General features: G+C 40.7%; 1 protein-coding gene across 1 annotated transcript in view; it reads right to left on the bottom strand.

Annotated features, from left to right (window-relative positions):
- Positions 1–10,951: 10,951 nt before the first annotated feature.
- Positions 10,952–20,080, bottom strand: part of Vav3 (vav guanine nucleotide exchange factor 3) — a 335,771-nt gene continuing 326,642 nt past the window's right edge. The window contains exons 26-27 of the mRNA XM_055618154.1: positions 13,598–13,749; positions 10,952–13,091 (exon numbers count right to left, since the gene is read on the bottom strand). Coding sequence (XP_055474129.1) covers positions 13,050–13,091; positions 13,598–13,749 — 194 coding nt within the window. The 3' untranslated portion in view covers positions 10,952–13,049. The remainder of the gene's footprint in view (positions 13,092–13,597; positions 13,750–20,080) is intronic.

Genomic DNA, 20,080 nt, shown 5'->3' with positions numbered 1-20,080 from the left:
AACTAAATATCTGGTTCTGAATCCATGAGTCAAGTAAATTAGCATTACGAAAAAGCTAGACAAAGAGAAGAGGAGAGAGAGAGAGAAAAAAAGAGAGAAGTGACAAGCTAGAATCATCTTGGTACTTTTAATCCTGTCCACTTCCCATGCACTTGGCTGTGAGAACTGAGACTACTGCTTTTCTTCAGTTTTCCCAAAACCTATTTTAGCAGCTCTACTTAGGAGTGATAAAGCTGATGCAATTTTGGGAATGTAATTCTGTCTACCAAATTAATATGGCTCAGTACAGCACCACCTCAGAGAAAGAAGTTTGTTCCATTCCAAAAATCAGTATATTGTGCCAATGACATTCTAGAATCTCAATCCAAAGAACCCCCAAACAACTTTAACGAAGCCGAAAGGATAGTGGGACAGTGAAGAGCAGAAGATATTTATTTTGAACACTAGCGTTATAATTATAGCGTGCTAATGCTGTGGAGAGAAATAAGAAGGGCCCATGAGGGAACAGGACAAATGAGAAGTGACTTAGGGCAAAAAAGAATTTGTTGCTAAGGAATGCCATCAAAACTGGGAATGGGAAAACACAGAACACAGAAAAATGTTTCAGAAAAAGAGAGAGAGAGAGAGAGAGAGAGAGAGAGAGCAGGTGGCCCCACCGCAAATGTTCTGTCAGGAGCTGACTACATTTTCTAGAACTTACTATTGGAGTTGGAATTCACTACAAAGATTTTAATTTGTATTTCTCCAGTAAAAGTCACCATCAATCTGATAATTGCCAAATGCAGTGAGTGGTTAATCACAGCTCACCCCTCACTTATCTTCAGCATCCCATGACCAAATGAACATACCCAGCTTCTTGAGAAACTGTCTCCACTTGCCTTCTAAAATACCATCTTCTGCCTCTGATGTAATGTGTCTTATGAGAGTAAGTGCTTTGGATTCCTTAATGTTATTTTTTTCTAGAATGTCATGGCAAGAAGGGACATGAGAGAGCAAAGCAGCTCATATTATGGTTCCATGTGTACCTGTGCTGGGGGCTTGCTCCTCTTTCTTCTTTCATTCCATTCAGGTTCCCAAGCTACAAAATGGTAAAGCCTAGATTCAGGTCAAAGACACCTTTTTTAATTCTCTCTGAAAATGCCTTCCCTCACAGACACATCGAGATGTACACTTTAATAATCTCCTAGGTGCTTCTCAACTCAGTGAAGTTCACAGGCAAGATTGAACATCTCTAAAGGGTGGCAAACAGCAGCTAGTGTGATGAGAAAAAAAATAAGAACAAGATATTTTGGAAGCTAGGTGAAGCATTTTCTAGAAGGAAAGAGATCATCAGCAATTTAAATGCTGCTGAGAGATGACCTTTGGATGTGACTGTGTGAAAGCTTCGGGAGAAGGTTTTACAGAATATTGAAATCAAAAGTCAGAGGGGAGCAAATCTGAGTGACAACAAAAGAGCAGAAATCAATGGTAGCAACTTAGGCAAGCTGTTTGGGGGAGTTTGATTCAGAGAGGATAAAAGTAAACCGTGGAGAGGACCAAGGGGGCTGCTCTTTTGTTTTAAGAAAGAATTTGTGTGCTATGGAAGATTTTGAGATAGAAATGAAGTTTTAATTGCAAAATAGAGAGAGGACAGTTTGCCATGATGTCCTAGAGCTCAGAGGGAATAGTTTTCACGAATAAGAGAAGTGGTGGTGGGCTTTGCAGAGCAAAGACACAGTTCCCATAGCAACGGCTGAGGATTCCAGAGCAGATATAAGTGGATGAGTAGGTGTGATGGGGAAAGTTGGTAGACAGTCTACTCTAATTTTTCTCCATTGCTGAAATATTGCTAATCTATTCTAAATAGTGAAGTACTCCAGAGCTGTCATTGGCTTGTTTCTCCTCCTATAATCATTTGCTGAAAAAATTTCACTTAGTCCCATGACTTCAAACATACAGTACCCTAACTTCTCTTCTCAAAACTATTCAAGCTTTCTGACATTTGAACTTAATTTTGAACAGACAAATCAAGCTTAATATGTGTATAATGGATCGGTTTATTTATCATCTCCCACTTTCAGTCAGATGCTCACAACTAACTGTATGCATAGAGATAGCATCATTGCATATAGAAAGTATCATAAAACAAAAATGTTGGCGTCATTTATACATTCTTTTTGGTCTCATACTTTTGAATGCACTTTTTGAATAAAAGTTAACACTGGATCTTCAGAGAACATGTTGAATGAATAAATAACAAAACTTCCAATGTATCTTTATCTTATAAATCTATATTTAAGTCATAGGCAAGACAATAATATAATATAATATGAAGCATTGGAATTTCTTACCTGGTCTGTGCAGTAGTGATTATTCTGTTACCCTGGTTACAGTCTTGTCTCCCATAAGTGAAGCTTCCACTGAGAAGCCATGATGATACTCTGAGTAAGCAGATAAAATCCCGTTTCTTTCTCCATTGTTGTAACATTGTTTTATTATTCTGCATCAAGATGCCCTAGTGACTATTGGCTGTCAACTTGATGCTACCCAGAATCCCCTGAAAAGAGTAATTCTATTTTCAGGTTGTTCTTTGAGTGTGTCTCTGAGAATTGCCATGATTGCTAACTGACACAGGAGAACCCAGGTCACTGCAGGTAGCACCATCCCTAGGCATTGGCTTAGGGGAGATCTAGATGAACTAGAGTGAGATGGACGAGATGGTGATGTTAAGAAGAAAGCAATTCAAACCTTCCGCTATTCAAAACTGCCCACCGAGTTTCATGGGTTCCACAGTTATTTGTCCCATCTACAAATATGGTCCCGTATGAATGAACCATGGCTCAATTACTCATTGGGTGTCCTGATAGTCAATGATAGCATGTGAAAACAGCTGGCACAGATTACTGACATTGGTGCTCTGGTTCTGGGACCATGGGAACGGCCTCAGAGAGGGTTGGAATTCATCTCCCAGCCTCCTGGCTTGTTAGCGGAGGAAGCTAGACTAGCAGAGACCTGGTTTGTTGTCTTCCTCACCTCGGTACACTTTTCACCTCCTTGTTAGCTGTAGTGAAGAGCTGCAGCAGAAAAATCCCAAGAATTTTGAAGCTAATGGTTTTAAAAATAGCTGTCCATGTGATCAAAAGGTTCATAAACAACAACAACAAGAAAATACTATCTACATGAAAGAGGAAAGGTTTTACTTCTGCTCTTGCATGATCTGAACTGTATTTGGAGCTATGCGGAGAAATCTCAAGGGAGAACATCAGATTTGCTTCAGGCCATTTCTGTTCATCAGCTTTGAATTGATGTGAAGTAGCTAAATGCATCATTCCAATGTTCTATCTGCCCCTCCTGGATATCCACTCTATGTCCTATTCTGGGCAGAACCTTAAAAATGAGACAGAAAACTAAACCTAAATCAGACAATGAGTAGACCAGGTAAGCTGAATAAAGATAAAAGAAACATTTTCAACACTACTTTGTATTCATTGCTTCCGATATTATTAATGCACATTTTCCCCCTTCAAACTACTAAAAGCAACAATATCTAATCATTAAGTGTAATAAATGCTGAGGGCATTTCCCACCTTTCTGCAAAACCGCAGCACACTTTTCCTTCCTTCGAAGTATTTTGCAGGCCTAATTTGCACAGAATTTAGGAGTGTTTCATTAATTCATTTAAATAAAGTGCTTGTTCCTAATGAGCTCACTCACACAAAAGTACCCAGGAGCTTTTCCCCTGCTGGCAAGAGGGTGTGTGATCCTGACACATAAGGTGCTAAAAACAAAACAAAACAAAAAAAACCAAACAGGTAATTCTCTAGGGGCACGAAGCTGGCCTGAAAAGCTGGCTAACACATAGGTAGAGCAGCTCTGTCTCCAGGAGAGCTGGTTTTACCTACCAAAACTCAGTCTTTGGTCAGATCCTTGGGGCAGAGTCAGACTGACAGATGCTCCACTTGTATTCTAATAGGTGAAACTTCTCTGAGGCTCACTCTCCTCTTCCCGGGCTCTTTGGCCCTTTTAATGTCATTAAAATAGCTGCATTTAAAAGTCTTTAATAATCTGAAAAAAATAAGGAAGAGAATAATTGTAAACTGTGCTTCACTCTCCAAATTTTTATGTCCAAGTGCTAACTCCTGGGTTCTCAGAATCTGACCTGCTTTTTCACAGTCCATTTTGATGAGCCAGAATGGAGTACCATCAGACTCTAGTTCTCTGTGAGTTTATACCTGTATAAGAAGTGGGGGTTTTTCCCAATCTGTAGGCAGTCGCTTTGTTTTGATGACGGTGTCCTTTGCTTTACAGAAGCTTTTCAGTTTCATGAGGTCCCATTTATTGATTGTTGCTCTTAGAGCCTGTGCTGTTGGTGTTCTGTTCAGGAAGTTTTCTCCTGTACCAATGAGTTCAAGGCTCTTCCCCACTTTTTTTTCTAGCCGATTTAATGTGTCTGGTTTTATGTTGAGGTCTTTGATCCACTTGGACTTCAGTTTTGTTCAGGGTGATAAGTATGGATCTATTTTCATTTTTCTATATGTAGACATCCAGTTGGACCAGCACCATTTGTTGAAGATGCTATCTTTTTTCCATTGTATGGTTTTGGCATCTTTGTCAAAAATCAGGTGTCCATAAGTGCGTGGGTTCATCAAAACAAAGCGACTGCCTACAGATTGGGAAAGAATCATCACCAACCCTTTATCTGACAGAGGACTCATATCCAGTATATATAAAGAACTAAAGAAGCTGAAAAGCAGCAAACCAAGTAATCCACTTAAAAAATGGGGAACAGAGCTAAACAGAGAAGTCTCTGTAGAGGAATATCGAATGGCAGAGAAGCACTTAAAGAAATGCTCAACCTCATTAGCCATTAGGGAAATGCAAATCAAAACTACCCTGAGATTTCACCTTACACACATCAGAATGGCCAAGATAAAAAACTCAAGGGACAACACATGCTGGAGAGATTGTGGAGAAAGGGGAACCCGTCTCCACTGCTGGTGGGAATGTAAACTTGTACAACTACTCTGGAAATCAATTTGGCGCTTTCTCAGACAACTAGGAATAGCACTTCCTCAAGATCCAGCTATACCACTCCTAGGCATATACCCAAAAGAGGCTCAAGTACACAATAAGGACATTTGTTCAACCATGTTTGTAGCAACTTTATTTGTAATAGCCAGAAGCTGGAAACAGCCCAGATGCCCCTCAACTGAAGAATGGATGCAGAAACTGTGGTAATCTATACAATGGAGTATTACTCAGCAATGAAAAATAAGGAAATCATGAAATTCGCAGGTAAATGGTGGGACCTGGAAAGGATCATCCTGAGTGAGTTGTCCCAGAAGCAAAAAGACATGCATGGTATATACTCACTCATATAAACATACAACATAGAATAAACCCACTAAAATCTGTACATCTAAACAAACTAAGCAAAAGAGAGGACCCTAACTAAAATGTTCAGTCCCCATCCTGAAAGGCAAAGAGGATGGACATCAGAAGAAAAAGAAAACAGGAAACAACCTTGGAACCTGCCACAGAGGGCCTCTGAAAGCCTCTGCAGTATAGACTGTCAAAGCAGATGCTGAGCCTGATGGCCAACTGATGGCCAGAGTGAATGGAATTTTATGTAAGAAGTGAGAAATAGTAAGAACTGGAGGGGAGGGGAACTCCACAAAGAGAGCAACAGAACAAGATAATTTGAACACAGGGAACTTCCCAGAGACTCATACTCCAACCAAGGACTATTCGTGGAGATAACCTAGAACCCCTACACAGATGTAGCCCATGGCAGTTCAGTGTCCAAGTGGGTTACATAGTAATGGGAAGAGGGACTGCCTCTGACATAATCTGATTGGCCTGCTCTTTGATCACCTCCCCCTGAGGGGGGAGCAGCCTTACCAGGCCACAGAAGAGGACAATGCAGCCCCTTTTGCTGAGAACTGATAGACTAAGATCAGAAAGGAGAGGAGAACCTCCCCTATCAGTGGACTTGGGGAGTGGCATGCATGCAGAAAGGGGAGGGAGGGTGGGATCGGGAGGGGAGGAGGGAGGGACTTATGGGGGGATACAAAATGAATAAAGTGTAATTAACAAAAAATTTAAAAAAAGGAAAAAAAAAGAGGCAGAGGCAGGCATATCTCTGTGAGTTTGAGGCTAGCCTAATCTACATAGTGAGTTTAGGCAAGTGGTGTAGCAAGGGTCTCTACAAAATATAATCTCTCTTATTTTGTCTCTGTAGAAATAAATATGTTGACAGACTAAAAAAAAAAAAAAAAAAAAAAAAAAAAAAAAAAAAAGAAGTGGGGGTTTGATCTCTCTCTTTCCCTCCTTCCTTCTTTGTCTCTCTCTCACACACTCTCTCTCTCCTTCCTTTTCTCTCTTTCTCACACACAGAGAGAGAAAGAGAGAGGGGGTGTACAAATTAGATTTGTGCTGCAACAAGCCAAGAAACTCTAGATGTGAGCTTCTCGGAGCAGGCTCTGCTTGTGCTCCTTTAGTGGGAGAATGGCTCTGCTCTAGGGAATCTGACCTCGGATTTTAGCCTTTGGAACTTTTGGATGATGAGTTTCTGTAGCTACTGAGGAGGCCCTAAAAATGCCAGTGTTTAGGTGAAGGCATCAGTGCTGCTGTCACAAGTCTAGCTACACTTCCGCTGTGAATTTTCTGAAATGTAAATTAGTTCAGCTCATTCACAACTGTCTTAAGTCCCTCTCAGGGTTCCTAGTAGCTACCATTGCCACCACTGCTCCGATCCCACAGAAAGGTCTTGGACATTACCTTTTAGTCTTCTCTTTCTCGCCTTCTCTAGCTGCTCTGGGTCCCTGAGGGTCTCCAAATGCTAAGCACTAGGATATTTGAATTTTCTCTTTACCACTTAAATTAGGTTTCTGCAGGGGTTGGGGAGAAACACTCATGGAGACGTCTGTGTTCCCCTATGCCAAATGACACTCTTCTCCTCCACCCCAACAGTAATACTCAGCATTGTCTCCCCTTATGTATTTTTCTGGTCTATTCCTGCTTACCCCTGTTTGTAATCGATAAAGGGATATAAGCTTCTCAAATATAGGAATTGTGTCAGGTTTGTGGCTGTGTCCGGAAACCTAGAACTGAACTGTACACAGAGCTCAAAGGTCTATCTGTTGGATAAATGAGAGGAGGAATAAGTGATCATCCAGAAACTTATAGTTGAAATTTGAACCTATCAGAGCTTATAGTTTTGAATTTTCAATGCTCCCTTCCAAGGCATGCCCAGCGAATGTTTCCACTTTCCTTTCATGAATATGACAGAGCCCACTTCTTATCAATTGAGGCATTTTCCTTCTTCCTACATTCTGAACCCCAAGAAGGGAATTTCCTAAGTGAGAAAGAACCAAAGGAGGGAGTCTTCCTGGGGAGACCTCCCCACCCTGACTCATCCTTGTACCTCTATAGAAACTGGTGTGGGGTGGGAGCATTATTCAGTAAATACAGATGGAAGAAGTTCTCCAGGGGCTGCTTTTTACTAAGATCTAATACATGTAACATACTATATACATAAACATATATTTTGTTTTTTCAAAATAACCCATGTCTTTCTGCCAGATGTTTCCTTAGATTTCATAACGTTTTGGCTTGCCTGTTTGCTGCAGACAGCCACCATGCAGGCCTCCAAGAATCCCGAGGCCTTGGTATTTGTCTTTCTGTACTCCTTCCCAGGAGACGGAGCTGGATTTAATAACCCAGTGTGGAAGCGATCGGACGGCACTTCTGAGAATAATGTAAGAATAGGAGCTGTCATCTGGTGCGCCCTCGCTCTTTTCCTTTTGGATGCTTATTTTAGCAGGAAGCTGCCGCATTACGGGGCAGCAGATCTACACAAGAGAACATGGGGGCCTGTCCCCACCCCCCCCACCCCGCTGTTCTACCTGCACTGGGAAGTAACTGAAGCTCTGGCTAATATCTTGATTGAAGTGTCACTGGAGATCTTGAGCTGAAAAAAATCAGCTAATCTGCCCCCTGGTCCCCGACCCAGGGAAAGGCCACAGTGGTAAATGTTGTCCCCAGCTGTGAAGTGTTGGAGTCATTTGTTACATAGCTGTAGATGACTGACACACCATAAGGCATTACTGATGCGAAGTTAACGCAAGATGTTTCCTCCAAAGGCCAAAAACACATTCAGAGAGAACTTTTGTTTCCTTATCTAAGTTAACAATTTGGAACACTTGGGTTTTGTGTTTATATTTAAAATAGTAGCCAAATTGCAATTAAAAAAAAACTCTTTCGTTTCCTTTTTGTCTGCCCGACCGTTCTCTTAACCATTTTACACATACGATCTTACCAGCTCTCTGCAACCAGCTGCTGCTGTCATCCTATTATAACATGGGAGACAGGGAGGATGGATAGTGTAACTGTTGCCAGCCTAGACAGTGGTAGAGGCAGCCAGCTCAGGTCTAAACTTAAACCCCTCACCACTCATTTGCTGGATCTTAGACGAAGAGATGGGTCAGATGAAAGAATGAGGCAGTCCAAAGCCTTAATAAAAAGCTTCAATGTCAGAAGATTCAGTTAACTAGAACTAGAGATTTTATGATTTAAAGATGATGAGATCAATCTTTCCTGGACTATCAGAATGATTCTTTGAGATAACACACAATAAATGGCTGGTACATGAGGATTATCTTTTTCTTCTGAGAAGAAGTCACTCAGATCACTAACAAATCCATAAGAAATCTTTGATCAGAATCAGGAGTTGTGCTAGGGACTAGTCATATTCATCAATGCATTCTGTCAACAAAAGGGCCAAGAACTGTGATTCCGACACAGTTGCACCTGATCTAGGATCCCGGCAGCTTCCTACAGAGTGATTCTCAGAAGAAAAGCCAGCAGAACTATACAATCAACTAAAGTAGTGGTTCTCAACCTTCTTAATGCTTCGACCCTTCAATATAGTTCTTCATGTTGTGGTGAACCGCAACCATAAAATTATTTTGGTTGCTACTCCATGACTTTAATTTTGCTTTGTTATGAATTGTAATGCAAAAATGTGTGTTTTCTAATGGTCTTAGGCAACTCTTGTGAAAGGATCAATCAACTCCCAAAGAGTCATGACCCACAGGTTGAGAACCACTGAACTAGAAAATCAAAACTATCTCAGAGGACGTTAGAGAATATTTATAAGACTTATAGTCAGGAAATCTAGGTCTGAGCCTTTACTTTGCCAGGACCTTTTATCATCATAACATGGGCAAGCCAGATTCCAGCTTGGACACTGGGTTATTTTGGAGTTTGTCTTGCTCAGGACTCCTGAGATAGGATATGGGGTGACTTTGTATGCATTTTAACTTGGCGCGGGCAGTTCTTGCCATCTGGCCAAGCACCGGCAAAATTAATTGCAGTCATACTGTGCTTAAAAATTCTGGAACTTTCTGACTAAGTCAGAATCTGGAGTGCTTCAAAGGAACTTCGTTTTTGTTTGTTTGTTTTGTTCTGTTTTTTGTTTTTGTCAACCCCATCCCCTCTCCCAAACCTCTTCTAGTCAATGGCACCTAACGAGAGAGAGGATTCCTTGTGACCTCCATTTTGTTGTTTGTTTGTTACTTAGAAGCACCACCTTCCAGAGCCGGCCAGACTAGACAGGTGTGTCACATCTTCATCACAGTTCAAGCAATCCCACAAAAGCTAGCTTCCGTGTAACCTGCAGTGCCTCATGGATTGAGTTTAAATGAGTCTGAGCTGACTGAATATTCTGTTTTCTTAGTTAAAATCATGTGGAGCTGTTAAATTGCACTTCTGAGCTTGTTTGTGGTTTTGCATATTAATCTCCCTGAACATATATCTTTTAGTCTGCCTATCATTTGAATGCTGAAAATTAAGCCATGGGTAAGAAACAAAGCCTTCACTCTCCATTGTCCTCAGAACAAAGACAGCAAGCTCATAATTTGGCATCTGTGTACATGTTTTGTGGTTCATGAAGCAAAAGAGAGAACAAAATTTTTTGAATACCTACTATGCAGCAGGGTTCATACAAATAGAAAATTTCCAGATTCTGTTTCTTCTTCAGGTGTCATATAAATTGATATTTATCATAAATGAAGAAACATGTACTCTGGAGAGTCAGTGGCACAGCTAGAACTTGAACACAGATGTAAGTGAAATAGAAACTGTCTTCTTGGAACACCAGCTGATTCAATTCTCTTCCCAGAGTGATTCACTTGGAACCTACAAACTTTCTACTTCAATCTAATGAGTAAACCTGAATTATGTTTAAGGAATTAAAAAGTTAACACAGTAACTACCCAAATGTCTACTTGATAATGACAGTGATGATGATGACCAAACTTGGCTCTGTCTGGATAAGATGGAGTTCTAGGGACTAGAAGGAGCAGACTAATTCTGAATTCTCTACACATTTTCAACCATCTAGATCACTGCTTAGTATCAAATAGCTTTTTCTTGGCAATGACACTCCTATTTTTTTTTCTTTATAAAGTGTGGAAGGATGGGGCAGTCATTTTACTGACAATAGCCAAATGGCCCATGTCTTGTCACATGCTTACCAGCTGGAATGTTGTAACCTGATAAGGTACCTCAGTTTCCTCATCTGAAATAGAGATGATTCGGGATAATGAGGCAGTTTTTACTGCACACAAAGGCTTCAGAATACCAACATATGGAATAGATGCTACTGGCAAATACAAAGTTTATCTTAGAAGTTCCCTGTATAAGATGACTTTGATAACAATTTTGAGCTAACCCCAATGAAAATCAGGGTTAGCACGTCTTGAAATAACAAGGTTGTGTATGTGGTACAAGACCATTCAAAGAAAAGAACCTTCAACCCCCCAAGAAATCAGAGACTATTTTCACAGACTGCAGAAGACCTCGGGGTCCATCCTTAACACCACACAAGTGCACATACATACATACATACATACATACATACATACATACATACAAACACAAAAAAATAAATAAAAAGAGAGACATCCTCTTAATGCAAGTAGTAACTATTTTATTGACATATTTACAAATATTACAAAGTAAACCACCATTCTAACTCACCATATTACATGGGGGCTACAGACAGGCATGACAAAGTCCATGGAAAACACTTACGTCTGTCTTTGGTATTAGAAATCTACACAGATCGTGACATTTAAAATCTTCAATACAAAGTATTAAATGTAGACAAAGTTCTCATTGGTAATGTCATGAAAAGAGGCTCTTTATGTCCTCTGCTATGAAACTCTGAGGCCAATGAAATGCAACAGGAAGACCACATACCACTTGTGAGGCAGGGAGTCTATTGACCAAAATGAACAATACATGCTACAATACTGTACACAGGAGTGTTTCAATCTGTGGGAAGCTGTACTCTCCAGAGCAACCCTTGCTGACAGTAACAGACAAAACATCCCTAAGACACAGATAAGACCGTACAGGTAGGAATCCATCCCAAGAGCAGAGCTTGCCAGCACAAGCTGACTGTACAAACATTTTACAAAATACATTTTCATGACCACATACACATATACAAAAGCTCAATGGTTCTGAAACACAATCACAGTTTACATAATTCTGAGGTAAAGGTCTCGAGTCTATTTAAAGGAGAAGTCCTCGCCCCCACGCGTTGGGTCTCCTTGAGGGAGATGTGTCCACCAAACAAATTCTGGCACTCCTGTGAGCTGAGAGAGAACAAGCTGTCACAGCCCCTTCATGTCAGAGGTGACCAAAAAATTCTAGGTCATTTCTAAGATAAAAATACTTTTTTCTTTTGCCCAAGCACGAATATTTTTTTGAATTTTGTCATAACACAGCTACTGCTATGAAAAAAAGAGTCCACCATGGAAGAGCCAGGTTAGTATCTTAACCTGACTGCCTCAAGTAGGGACTCCATACATCCCAGGAGGAAGATACTTAGACTCCTCACAGAACACAGTGGAGGCTTGGTGAAAGAAACACCGCAGAATGGATCTTCCGACAGAATAAGACACAGCTAAAACGGCTTCAGGAGGAAAAATAGAGGAGCCTAGAGAACACAGAAGTCAGATGTTTTTCCTTCTGTCCCAGAAAGGTAGTGAGGGCTAAGTGTGCTTGTCTTCCCAAATCCTCGAAAAAGCTCTTTTGTGCTACTATTAAAAAAAAAAAAAAAAGTGGAAATCAGCAAATATTCCCTGGGTCTTTCCAGGGGTAAGGAAAAATTTGTGTTAATAGCTATGACAGCTATATAATGACGTCTTATGCGTTACAGCCCTTCATCTGTCTCTGCAAACACCTCTACCTCTCTGGGATTCCTGGCAACTAAACATGGTCTGCCTGGCCGTAATTCTCTTGTCAAGCATGACATTTCCAAAACACCCTATGAAATCATGAAAGTTGTGAGGCTTTAATACAAAGACACTTCCTTTCATGTGCTTTTCTTTTTCTTCTTTATAAAGAAGTGTGGAAATATAATCAGGACATCAAATGAATAATTAAAACCCTCTCTGTAATTTATCACTTATGATGCAAACCTGAGCATGAGCCTCTTTTATTTTATCATGAGTAACATCTGGGGATAAAAGTGTTTGCCAGGCAATGAGTCACCTGTTGAACAATTTAAGACGAGAAATGCTAGGTCTTTCCAGCAAGCTGGATCTTTCCCAGATGGCAGAACTCTACTTTTTCTTCATGCTGGGAAAAAGCAAAATTAAACTTCTGTTTCTTTGTATCATCAAAAACTGTGAGAACAAAGTATATATGATGGAACATTTCCTAATGGCTGGCATCCATGGTGTCTGACCCAATGAAGAAAGAGAAAGCTGATCCGATGTGTTTGCAGGGCTCTTTGGGGAAGAAAAGTGGTTGGTTTTGCCCTGGTTCCTGACAATGACAGACTGGCAGGCTGTTTCTTGCACTGCTCTAGGCAAGCCATTAATCTGTCAGTACCAGCATCTTTAGAAATCCCAGCATTAAGACTTAGGAGGAGAAAAAGGAGGATGTTCAACAGCCAGAAATGCTGCTTTTAAAACACTTCAGTTAACTCATAATGCGGTGCAGGCTTCTGTCTCTCTCTTCTCTGCAATTTCGGTGCAAGACTGGATTGTGTTTTACTCATCCTCTTCCACATATGTGGATGGAAACCAGCCCACCTAGGAAAGAAAAGCAACAGACATTTTAACCCCTCTGCTGCTTCAAAGGGTTCTACGGGCAGAGCAGTCCTCATGTTCCTAACACTCTAAGCTGGGACTTTCTGCCCTCTGTAGGCAAGGAAGGTTGGCTTAACAGCTGGGATAGGCCATATAGAGACAGTCATAGAAACTACGGAATGAAATGAGCTTAAACAGGTTTCTCTGTAGAACAGGGGCACTCTATCCCATTCTTTCCGAGTGGGATCAGGAGCTTTGGGAAATGCGTGGTGCTTCCATAAACTGCATGCCCTGGCACTTAGCCACTGAAGAAAACCTGAAATGCTCTTCAACTTTCCCCATGTGCCAGTCCCTTTTGTATTGACCCAACCTACTTCAAACAGCAACACATGCTCCCAGCCCCTAGCACCCAGACCGCTGGGGGGACAGGTCTACAGCATGACAGCTGCCAGTGACTGTCCAGCCCTCTCCTCCGTGAAGGGCAGACACGCTCATATGGAAAAGCTCACCCTGCCATTTACTTCTCCTCTCCACCAGCCGTTTGCACTCATCTTTGTGTAAATCTTCACCATGTCCCCTTTCAACAGGGAGAGTTCCCGCATGTCTCTTGCGCAGAAGTCATACCGAGCGATGGCAATGCCCAGTACTTTGGGACTTAGCACTGTAAAGAAACAATGCGGAGTCTGAGTCGGTGTGCCGTTGGTTGCAGCCAGCCATCAGAAGAGACCGCTGCCAGTGGTGCTACCAAATGCAGAGCCCCGTGACTTGGTTACAGATCTGTGATAATGACAGCGTGAGTTTGAAAGCGGCACAGTTGCTGTTTCAATCCAATCAGGTGTGATCAAGTTCATTCCTGACAGTAAAACAACCACTGTTATGCTTTCGACCTTCTTCATAAAAGCTTTTGTAAAACCAAAGCCAAACTAGCTAATAACTTAAATGAGTCATGTCAGTGAACGAGACAACTTCAACCTAAACTGACAACTCTGGGGTGAAGCTGGTAACTTCTTTGGCCAAACTCAGAGCAAGTGAATTCTTGGCTCTGATTAACGTCTGTCAAACCATCATCATCCCTTCTGAGTAAGGGGCACTCCCCCCAACCCAGCCGAGCTTTTTATGTTATATTAAACCGTCTTTGGATGAATTCAGTTATTGTTTCACATAAAATTTTATATATGTGAAGATGTGAAAGGGTTTTCATTGAAAGAATGCACAAACCTCATCCAGTCAGTGTTTATTGCAATGTCTAACCAAAATCCAGGCACAAAGGTATCATCTTTGTGTTCCATTTTCTTTGTCTAAATATCCCTGGTGGCAGGAGAGGAGCCATCCCTGTCTGGAAGGGAAACTCCATTCAGGCTGCACCTGTTTGTTGATCTCTAGTGCTTCGTTACAGGCTTGGTGGTAACTTTCACCTGTTGCTCTGCGGGGTCATAAAGCGTTTTCAATTATATGTGCAGTGATTCTGAGAATCGCTCACCCGAGACTAGTGGGACTTTATAAATCTTAAATGGCAAAGAAGTTAAGTGTAAGAGAGAGCAACAAACGGAAGCGCCATCCATCTGTATTATAACAGTTCCCAGTGCTCAGGTAGCTCATAACGACCCATGCTACCCTGGAAAGGTCCATCCACTTGGCAACAGGGGCCTCAGGCCTATCATTCATGGTGTTACAATGACAGCCCCTTTTAAAGTCTCCAGGTGTCCATCATAAGATAAATGAACGGCAATAGTGTAGATTTCAGAACCGTAAAGGGAGGAAAAATAGGTCATTTTATTTTACCATTCAGGACACAAACCACTTTAATGGTTTCCTTACTGAAAATGGTCCCATTGCCAAGGCACTGTTCTTAAAGTCAGGGCACATAAAAACACCCCTGTGATGGAGAAGCCCAATTGTAGACCTAACTGTGTGACCTTGCACAGGCCTCTCTCAAGCTCTCTAGGCCACATTTTTCTCATCTATAAAATGAAAGGTTTATACTAGCTGGCTTCTAAGGTCTATTTCAGAATTCTATGTTCTATTGGGACTTACAGGTTAATTCTTAAAAAAAAAAAAAAAAAAAAAAAAAAAAACCACAAGAAGATGTACTTTATCTAGCCTTGGAGCCACATAGTCATTTAACTCTCCAGGTAATGGCGGAAATTCAGATCAAAATGCCTGGGCACCAGCTGAAGAGCTGGAGAATTGGTGGACACGGGGGCATCATTTCAAGAAGGGCATACTGAATCATATTCTTCTCTTTGAAGGGAAGTTGAGATTTTGGGGTTCTTTTTATTTGTTTCATGGAAATGCACAGATACTGATTTTTCTCTCGACTATGACTCCTAGTCCTCAGAAAAGATGAATGAGTTTTCAGAGCAGTTCATCTCTCTTTCCCATTCCCTCACTCAACTCCAACCTCTCCACACTGACACATGATAAAATATAAAATGTCATGTTGAAATTTATGGCATTAACACACACAGAGAGACATGGAATGTCATGGCAAACAATGACTTTATGGCAGGGAAGAGTGAACTGCATGGTGGTAATGGAATGCTAGGGATTGAGTTTGAGGAGACGTATTTACATGGGAAGCCATATACAGAAGCCAAAATGTTGTATTTTCACACAAAAGTAAGTTATAGAGACATATAAAAGCAGTAAGCAGTACCTGACCAGAAAGGAGTGGAAGAAGGGGGGACAAAGCTGTAGTCTGGAGGAGTTACAAAAGAAAAGCCACAGAACAGAGGAGGGGCTTAGAGAGGGAAAGAAAAAGAAGCAAAAGAGCATGTAAGAGTTGGCACAAAAATCTCTCAATACAATGACTTTGTTGTTTGTAATCACAAGAAAAATGTCACATCCAACTTGGAATATCAAGCTGTGCTTTTACCCACTGTTCTCTTGTCACCACTTCTAAATGAGAAACATGCCAGACTTTTACAATTTGACTGACTTTAGCTCTGCAATTCAGAGCTGTCTATCATTTTACAGGCAAATAGCAAACGCACTCCATGTTCCCACCCAAGCCCCATCCATCCAAGGATGGCCTGATTCCCATTTTCTCACAATAACAGGAAGGAAAATTTATTAGTATAAACATGTTCCTAATCAAAAACAATATGAATATGTAACAGCCTACAAAAACAGTACAGGTAAGAGGTTATAGAAAGAACTGTGCCAATGAAACATAACGAAACCATGGAAAATCCAAGACATTTGTTAAGTTAAATTCAGACAATTTGTTAAGACTCTCCCTTATTCCCAATCAAACATGCATATCTCAGCTTATTTTTAATAGGGAAAATACAATTAGAAATGAAAATCACTCTGGATGTTCTCTTAAACACTCAAGTTGTAGAGAGGCACAGCAAAGATGCTGGTACTTATACACTCATGTTTTTTTCACTCTATAGCTTTAATAATAAGAGTTGACTGTATTCATTATCAAGTGGTCCTGAAGTGTTAGTTACCACTGCTCAATAAATTAAGTATATCAATTATTTAACACATTTAACCATTTAACTAAGAGAAAGACATTAGCGCTCTCTTTCTTTTGCATCTGTGAAAGTCTGGATTCACATGACTTTTGGCCCTTATTCTTAATCTCAGCTGTATAATTCCCTTCAATAAGCATCAGGGTTCACATATCTCTAACATTTAATCTGTTGATTCTGTGGTGCCATTAACAATGGACAAGGAAGACGTGGGTTATAAACTTTATCCCAGTATTTATTCTCTCTTTCATTCATCTGTAGAAAGTTGATTCCAACCATGTTCAGCCAGCGAGTAGAGCTCATTTCTTCAACTTCCTTAAATTTTGGTAAACTATACAGTGAGGTCCTGATCAAAGCTATTAAAGCAAAACTATCATTAAGGAACTTCTGGGGTCTTTCCTTTTAGCCCTTTATTCTACCTTGTTTCCTGGCATGCAAAAGCCATTTGGTGCATTAAAAAGGGAAAATATTACCTCGAGGAAGACAGAGAATGATCTTGAAGGAACCTGAATTACTAAGACTTCACAGAGCACAGATACCCCATCCTTTGATCTAGCTTTGAGCTATCCCTATGTTTTTATACCATGGACAAATGGACCAACTTTTCTGATTAATCCAATAGTTTTGGGTTTTCTGTAACTTGTACCTAGACCTAACCTAAAACACGGTCATCAAAGATGTAATAAGAATGGGCTGAGCAAACTTGGATGGGCCTGTATGTTTTCCCATATATCTCTTCTTAGGTAGTTGCCCGATGCCACACTGCTATCTGATGCTATCTATTCCATCTGCTCACTCAGTTTAAAAAAAAACAGTTACATGCCATCACAGCTAATTTTATAATATGACAAGTTCATTTACTACTGTGCGATAGATATGACAAATTCCACTCTCCACTTCCTGTGTGTGTATGTATGTAAGGTGGGGAGGGATGAGGTATGGGTGTGCATGCACACAGAAGACAGAGTTTTGTCTTGTCCTATCACTCTCTACCTTGCTTCCTGAGACAGGGACTCTCACTGAACCTGGGGCAAAGGTACCAGTCAGGCAGCACATCCCATCAGTCCTCCTGTCTTCTGTCCCCAACAGCATGTGGTATGTAGGCTTACATGTGACCAGGTGCACATCGTAGATTTTTAGTAGGTGCTGAGAATCTGAACTCAGGTCCTCGTGCTTACATAGCAAGTGCTTTTACCCACCGGGCAGTCTCCCAGCTCCATGTTTTCACTTTCTTGATGTCATGATGTAGCCACTGCCAGACTGAAGAGAGGATGACGTTTCTAACAAAGTAATTAGCCACAACTAACCTCATGCATGGCAAAATGTTTGGTGTCAAGATTCCTAGATTCCTATCTCATGTTTTATGTTTTCGAGAACATGAATTAGAAGTCATGTTCTACACGCTGCACTGACAGGTAATAGGATTTTTGTCCTTGGACTGTTTCTATTTGACACTTCTCTGGTCTAATTATATTCATAAAAAATAAAAGACTGTGTTTCTAAAAAAAAAAAAAGTCTAATGAAGGTAATGTAAGCTAAGAATCTGAAATATCACAGGAGATAACTTATCTCTAAGGGAAGAAATGAGAAATCAATGAATACCATTAGGTGTCATTTAAATAACTTCAATGGTAGGTAGATAAATTAGACAAATAACCAGACTACAATGAAAGAAGAGAAAATATGTGAATTTAGGTAATGCTTTACCAAGGAATGTTGAGTCTATGTCAACAGCACTGTGGGGGTTACCCCTTTCTCTTATCTAACCTTAAGTACCTTAAAATTATTTTCATTCCAATCAAGCAGCTAGAATTCAAAATTTCTTAACTTTGTTCTAAAGTGGTATAATTCTAAGGCACTGGAGAGGTGGCACAGTATAGCTAAGAGCTCTTGCTGCCCTTGTGGAAAACCCAAGTTTGGTTCCTGGCAGACATGTTGAGTGGCTCAAAACTGCTTATAGTTCCAGCTTCTAGGGGACCTGACACTGTCTTCTGGTCTCCATAGGTGCCCATCTTGCCTGTTGTTTCCAACTTATTTTCTTTTCTTTTCTAAACTTTGCCTCTCAGCTACTTACCCTAAATGTAGGTTCTCTCATCCATTTGTTAAATTTTGAAGTTTAAACTCTTGGATGGAATCACATGACAATTTATAAGTTCATTCCTCTCCTTCTTCTAACCAACTCTTTCAGAAAGTTCACCCGTGAATTCTTTTTTCTAGACCAGCTTTGTACTTCTCCATGGCCTTCAGCTACATTTCCAACTGAGGACTTTGGTTTATTCTAGAATACTCCTATTCCTAGGCTCCCTTACTCAAAAGCCTAGATTAGACCCTAGATTCCCATAATCTGTGATAACCATCTCAGATGCTGTCTTCCCTTTCTTGTCATCTCCTAGCCTTCTTGTGGGCATCCAGTCATGCCACAGCACTTCCACTGCTACTGTTGAACATCTGCGTATGTAGCTCCACTTAGATGCTGTTACTGAAAGGCAAAGCCCACTTCTGCATCTCCCATAGGACAGGCCACAGTGCTATACAACAGTGTCCACCTAACAGTCAAGTATCTATGGGAGCTAATGGAATAGCTGAGTATCCCATTCTGTAGTTCTATATGTCTCCCCTTCCTGTTGGCTCAGCTCATCTTTCACTCACTTAACTGCTCAATAAGACTTCCAAGAAAAAGCTGACAAGAAATAAATAAAGGAAGGAAAGTTAAATACACTCAGGCTCTACTCCCCAGGCTCTGTGTGGATTTTAACCTAGCAGCAGCATTCCAACAATAACTAACTCTTCTGTGATGCTGAGCAGTTCTTAAACTCCATAGGTCTCATCGCATTAAACATACTGTTTGCCTGAGGACTCTTTTTAAAGTAACAGGTTAATCAGTTTTTTTCTGCCACTGAAATATACATCTCTCAGCCAAGCATTTTAAGGGTTGATAGGGATGATTTCCACTTCTCTATGCACTGTAGCATGATTTATCTCTCCCACTCTTCTTATATGTCAATTTTCTTTGCCTCTAGAACCTTGATTCTTGTGCATATAACATTCAAAATCAGCGTTTGAATGCTTTGGCACCTACCAAAGATAATATGCCAAGGTAAGAAAGTATGTGTTCACTTCAACTCTAGAGTCAGGCATCTGATAATATATTTTGTTGAGTGGTTTAAATTATAGAATAGGTTTATCTCCATACTAGAAATATATACATCTATGTCTACACACATACACAGATAAAAAATTTCTTCATTAAATTGCCCTGTCAGACAGTATTAAGATGCCTCAGTACAGGAATCATTGGCAGTTGCATGTTCCGAAACAGATTAGGAAAGGCCCAGGAAAGTGACATCCAAATAAGAGTGTTGATGGCTGTCATCTCCTGGACTCTCATTTCACTGCTTAATACCACAGGCAACCTTCCTGCCTACGCTGTTTTCAGAGCTTCAACAGCAGTCTCTCTGTCACTCGTAGCAGTGCGCATGTACACAATTTTAAATCAACAAGGAGTCCCTTTTC

This window comes from Psammomys obesus, unplaced genomic scaffold, assembly GCF_907164565.1.
Source record: "Psammomys obesus unplaced genomic scaffold, mPsaObe1.curated_primary_1811, whole genome shotgun sequence".
NCBI lineage: Eukaryota > Metazoa > Chordata > Mammalia > Rodentia > Muridae > Psammomys > Psammomys obesus.
The sequence above is the reverse complement of the archived record's forward strand: the minus strand, read 5'-3'. Positions and strand labels throughout refer to the sequence as shown.